This window comes from Gallus gallus, chromosome 1 (genome assembly GCF_016699485.2).
Source record: "Gallus gallus isolate bGalGal1 chromosome 1, bGalGal1.mat.broiler.GRCg7b, whole genome shotgun sequence".
Classification (NCBI taxonomy): domain Eukaryota; kingdom Metazoa; phylum Chordata; class Aves; order Galliformes; family Phasianidae; genus Gallus; species Gallus gallus.
In genome coordinates this window covers 181,257,848-181,263,905 of record NC_052532.1, presented here as the reverse complement: position 1 = coordinate 181,263,905, position 6,058 = coordinate 181,257,848, and the positions used below count along the sequence as shown (strand labels likewise).

General features: G+C 38.9%; 1 protein-coding gene across 16 annotated transcripts in view; it reads left to right on the top strand.

The window, feature by feature from the left end:
- Window positions 1-6,058, top strand: part of GRIA4 (glutamate ionotropic receptor AMPA type subunit 4) — a 222,562-nt gene that overhangs the window by 1,167 nt on the left and 215,337 nt on the right. For all 16 annotated transcript variants that reach the window (XR_005845305.2, NM_001113186.2, NM_205214.3 and 13 more), the window contains exon 2: window positions 433-591. Coding sequence is in view for 15 of the 16 variants with exons in the window: in NM_001113186.2 (NP_001106657.2) it covers window positions 433-591 (159 nt within the window). In the remaining variant the exon portion in view is untranslated. The remainder of the gene's footprint in view (window positions 1-432; window positions 592-6,058) is intronic.

Below are 6,058 nucleotides of genomic sequence, written 5' to 3'. Positions count from 1 at the left end.
CCCGCCACTTCATGTGAGAGGCTGCTGAGTAGCTGATTTAGCAGTGTGTTCAGTCGCAGGGAGATGGAGGCTAAACGCTTCCAAAGGTCACTGTAATCATGGCAAATCGGGGTATTTACATGTGAAAGGCTGGAAACCGAGAAGTCGGGAAAGAAGCATGAAGCGTCAGGGAGGTGAATATCGATTGAGGACAGTGATTTAAAGGCAGCGGTTGTGATTATGAATGTGATTAGTTCCTTGCCCGTTAAAGTCTTAGGACTTTCCTCACTGTGCAGCTTTGGGAGAGACAGTTGCTTGGTGTTACAAGACAGTAGCTTGCCAGTAATTCACCCTGCTTCCTCTGCGTTTTGCTATTTTTTTGTTCTTTTTTCTTTCTTTTTTTCTTTTTTTTTTCTTTTTTTTTCTTTTTTTTTTTTTTTTTCTTTTTTGTAGGTGGTCTCTTCATCAGGAACACAGATCAGGAATATACTGCTTTTCGATTAGCAATTTTTCTTCATAACACCAGCCCCAATGCCTCGGAAGCACCTTTTAATTTGGTTCCTCATGTAGACAACATTGAAACAGCTAACAGCTTCGCTGTAACAAATGCCTGTAAGTAAACGTGCCATTGATCTGACCAGCTTATGGGTAAATTGCAATGAAAATAGCAGGAAATCACATTGGTATCGTGCATTGGAAATACAGCAGAAAGTCTGTTTTTGGTGTAGATACCATAGCAGAAGAGTAGGGGGGGCAGCAGTCCTTGTTAGTCCTAACTGGAGCACAGTCCCCTCTCCTGCCTTGTGCTCACTAACCTGATGTGACATTTACTTTAGTGTTATTCCTGTAGTTTCTCGCTTTCTGGTTTCTATGGAGATGAATTTTGTTGTTGTAAAGAAAAATTATGAATGTCTCGATTCGTCTGTAAACCCCACTGTTGCTCTCGTTTGCGTTCGGGTATGACGTGCCTTGCATGTATTTGGATATATACAATAATGTGTATGCTCACGAATGCTTTGCTAATGCTTGGAAAGGAGATAGGGAAGCAGCGGTGTGCAGGATTATATATCTGAGTCGGTTGACGCTGCAGTTGATCTGGTGATGTCACTTGAGGCAGCCCTGCTCTTATATTCTAGGTTGTAAATGTCTCTTATCATCTCGTAATGCATACATCCTGTGGATATGTCTCTATGCATCCATACATTGGTGCCAAGTCAAGTTAGTATCTGATCTACTTGATTTCACAGACCACCTCAACTGGAACAAATATTCTCTTCCTACTATATATTTTCTACACACATGCACACATACAGGCGCACATACGCCATGGAAGGGAAACAGAAAATCAAATGCCCTTACCAAATACAGCAACAGTTCATCTTTTTATTATTATTATTTGTAACAGATTATAATTAAGTGAATTTCCTACATTTAGATCACCTCGGGGTCTTTAGCAGTGGCTGAAACACATGCTGAATAGTGCTTGGTCTCGGAGAGCAGTAGAGCATCATTTCTATTTAACTTCACGTATGTCAGGCTGATAAGGAGGAATTTATTTTATTACATAAGACAGTGGGATACAGTGTGGCAAAGCTGAGGGCTGTAGGAACGTCACGTTCATGTTTCAGAATTCGGTTCTATAGGTTTTACTCTGTGGCCTTTAAGTTGTTGAAGCCCTTCTCTTCATTCAGGAGCGAATTGCCTCTGGATGTAGATGCCCTGAGCGGCATTGCTTATTGAGTTTAAAATAGAAATGAGCTGGAGAAGGTCTTCCTGTCCACTGTGCCTTTAAAATATGTCCTGTGTTTCTCCCCAGCTTCTCACAGCCATCTCTGTGGCACTATTTAATATGTAAACATGCCATGCACTGTGCAGTTCTCATATATAATTTATTGAATGAGCACTAAATTTATTTATTTGAGTCTTCAGTACTATAAGTTTCAGATGACCTTGCTACCTTATTTAACAGGAAGAGCTTCTGAGCTGCCAAAATGGCTCCATTCATTTCAGGCAGGAAAGACTGATGTCCCATTAAGCGTGAATTCTATATTAAGCAATGTATTAGTTGTGTTTAGCATGAAAATCAATATCAAATTCCATGAGAAGAAAGCATTTCAGAAGGGCTTTGGAAACTGGGAGGCAGCAGATCTATGCAGATGTAGTTCATTGAGGAAACATTACAGTGCGTGTCAACTTTGCAGGCGCCGATTACATATTGCATGAAGATAAATGGCACAGGAGCTTTTTTTAAACTTTCGTTTTTAATGAAGGAGGAAGGGACTAAAAATATTGCATATTGAAATCAGTAGTTTTAGATAAAGTCAATTATCTTAGATTCTGCCTACCCATCTACTTCTGCCAAATCATTTCTGAGGCAATTGTTACTTTTTGATTAAGGGTATTGCGGAGAATTTCCATTGGAGTGCTGGTGAATTGATTCTGATTTGCATACATTTAAGATTATCTAAAGTTGAACCATTTCTGTGTGTCAGACTTCAATGCCTTAGATTCAAACAAGGGTTTGTCCGAAAGTTTCCCTAATTTCAACGATCCACAGCAGATTCATCTCTCTTGTTCCAGACACCTTGGGTTATTTCAGCTTGCAGTATTTTAACTGAGGAAAACTTGTCCCCTTGTATTTGCTACAATCTATAGAAATAGTGATTCATAACCTTGTTATTTTTCTTCATTAAAGTGAACCAGTTTTAATTTCTAAAGAAATTAATGACTTAGAGATGATAAACCTGTGCAGTATAGGGGGAGGCAGAGAAAGAAGGAGAATAAATATATATGTTTATATATGTGTATACTGCTATAACTCTGTAACTATATTAAATAGACATAACCCTACAGGCCTCTTCAGGTCTGTGCTTGCCACTTAAACCAACATGTATTTTCAGTCCAACTTTGTGTTTACTTTACATTTTGCAGTCTCGTTCTAATAATCTGTTTCTCATTTTTCATATAATACTGAAGAATATATTTTAAATAACAAATGTTCTACTAATGAAACACAGGCAAAGTGACTGACAAGTGAATGAACATATCACATCTCCCTTAAGCTAAATATGAGCAGAATCCTGCAAAAATCAATTGTCTGATAGCTGGAGGACACTGACTTCCATGTGATTGAATTTCCTGGCTTGCCAGAGGCTTCTAAAGCACAGATGTGTGAGGTTTTCTAACCTAATTAAAGAACCCCCACCATCAGCTCAGAATTAAATGATTTCATGGCAATATAAAATGATAACTCTTTCCTGAGCCACTATTAAGCAGTGGCTTTGGACCTTGTTATTCGTATAGAAAAATTCCTCTGTGCGCACGTCTCCAGATACAGAGTACAAAAGCATCAGAGCTGCTGGGCTGAACTGAATATTCATGTGAGTTCAAGCATGAAGATCTAAGACATGACCACTTACCTCTAGATCTGTTTCCATGTACACAGAGGTTACTCGTGAAGATTTAAGGCCTGGCTCGTTGGATGTGTTAGGGACCCTGAACAGGCTATTTCAAGGGATTATGGAGGGTGTGTTGGTGGGTAACCCACTGCAATGTTGGAAAACTGTGGGGTATTTTTTCTTTTCATTAAATATAAATATATAGCCAAGTGTACCTTCAGGAGTGCCTTTGGAACTGGAATAATTTTGTATATTTCATTTAATATCTGTCTTCTAATGATTGTCATGCACATTTCTGTTTTCTTTAAAAAGGCCTAGGCTCAATTAAGTGTGAGTGCAGATGGAACTGGTTGTTTAAGCACAAAGACTCTGTTGTAAGTCAGCAAAATAGATCTGATCTGTATCAGTTTGGAGATAGTCTTTCCTCTTCTTTCCCCTTCCCACTTGCGTGTTTTATTTAAACCCTGTTCGTTTTTGCACTGCATACATTATTCAGAGAATCTCTCTTACTGACAGAGAGAGCTGAAATTATTGCAAAACATGAAAAGTACAAGGTTCTCACTCATCAGAGCACAATACACCAAAGCTGAAACATATGAAATATTGACATACACTGGTTTGCACATTACAAGTGGGAGATTTTGCTCATGATTGGAAATCCAAATTCAGATAGATGTCAGAGGTACGAATTTGCGTTGGTAATTGGAGAGCATTTTAGATATTTATTCTTCAGCTGAATGCTGAAAACTTTTCTCCATTGCATGCAGAATCTATATTGCATTAGTAATTCTCAGCAAAGCCATCAACATTATACATGCTTGAATCATTTTGAGAGGAAATTGTACAATTTCAGAAAGAACCATCTACCTTCCAACTCTTGCCTTGTGGTTGGGAATTTTTGTGTTGAAATTTCTGATGCAGGCCAAGATAGCAATTTAGAATAGTTTGACTGGAAGGGACTTTCCAAGATCATCACATCCAACTGCTTGACCTCTTTAGGGCTAACTGGAACTTAAAGAATGTTATTGAAGGCATTGCCCAAATGCTTCTTGAACACTGAAAGGCATGAAGCATCAGCCACCTCTCTAGGAAGCCTGTTTCAGTCTTTTATCCCCCTTATGATAAATAAATTTCTCTTAATATTCAGTCTGAACCTCCCCTAGTGCAGATTTGTATCTCACATTCTTCCTGTTTTAAGAAATCAGTAATCACTGCATTTATCTCAGCATCCATCATGGTATATAGTGCATAGGTGTTGACTTCGAAGGGCCTTGAAGGAGTAAAGAAAGAAGAAATGTTTTCTCTGCCCATTGTGGGTGAGGCATTCTGGTTACCCATAGTCTTTGCACTCCAAGTTGCAGTGCAGATTCTGAGCCAAACTTTGTTCGCTTTTTTTCGTATATAATCTCTAAGTGTCCAAGAAGAGATCACACCTATTCCACACCTGATCGCACTGTTTTTCAGAGTGATCTTGTTTTTCTTAAGCCTTTGACTCCAAGACCTCTGATTTTTATGGCCAAGTTTCATCATTAAAAACACACTACACTGTGACACTTAGTTGCAAAACGTGTATAGCTACCTTGGTTTCAGTTCAGATCACAGTACATGAGAACACAGCACTGGAAGCTTCACTGTGGAATGTAAAGCTTAGCAGAGTACCTTGCTGCCCAGGTTACCATATCTTCTCTCTCTTGCAAACAAGCTCTTTAGAACGTTGCTGAAGTTGTTCCTCCATGCATGAGCAGAAATATGGCAGTCAAAACTGCATGCACTCTTCACAGCACGATGCACTATGATATTTTCAATATTCTATTCCGCAGACTACGAAATCACTAATAGAGTCCACCAATCCACTTGGTTTGTGAAAGCACATGCACAGAGCTGTGCTCTGATTTTATTTTATTTTTTCTGGAGAAGTTATTCTGGAATACACACACATACTCAGTTGAGATACTTGTTTCAGAAAACTTTCATGTATAACCAGTCTTTCAGTTTTTGTACATGATTAGGCTAAATGGGAAAGAGAAGGTCTTGGTTCAGGAGTTTCATCAGTGCCTCATACTATAACTACAACTTTTCCCTTTGAGTCAGTTCAACTTCATGTTTGTACTGAGATGAACATATTCTTAATACGTGTAACTTGGGGCATATCAAACACTCCTTATCTTGCACACAATTCACTTCTCACCAGATTTTTCTCTCTTCCCCCAAATTTTAATCCCAGTAGATAGTACTGAACAGCAGATCTTGCTACATGTCACAAGGATTGGGAAAGAAAGAAAAAAAGCCTACTGGAATTTAAAAAAAAAAAAAATTGTCTTGGAGTAACTTCACTCTCTTTCCAACAGTTAGTTTCTTTGACTTTAATGCCCACCAGAATATGGGCGAGTTGGGCACCTGACACTGGAGGGTTTGACTCTACCTCACCAGAATGCAGTTTCTGGTTGAGCTCCACCAAGTTTGGCAGTAAGGAGCCTCCCTCCATGAGTCCATCTCTGGTCTTACGATGTTGGTTGTGAGAGCAAAGGCGGTGCCATCTGCTGAGGCATTCAGGAAGCTGAGGGAATAGACTCAGATGTAGCGTTGCTTTTATATCATGACTGTGTCATTTCACTAAAAAACAGTTTCAGCTTTGATTTGAGAAGATTTTCATTAAATTTGGTAATTAATTTTACTTTAAT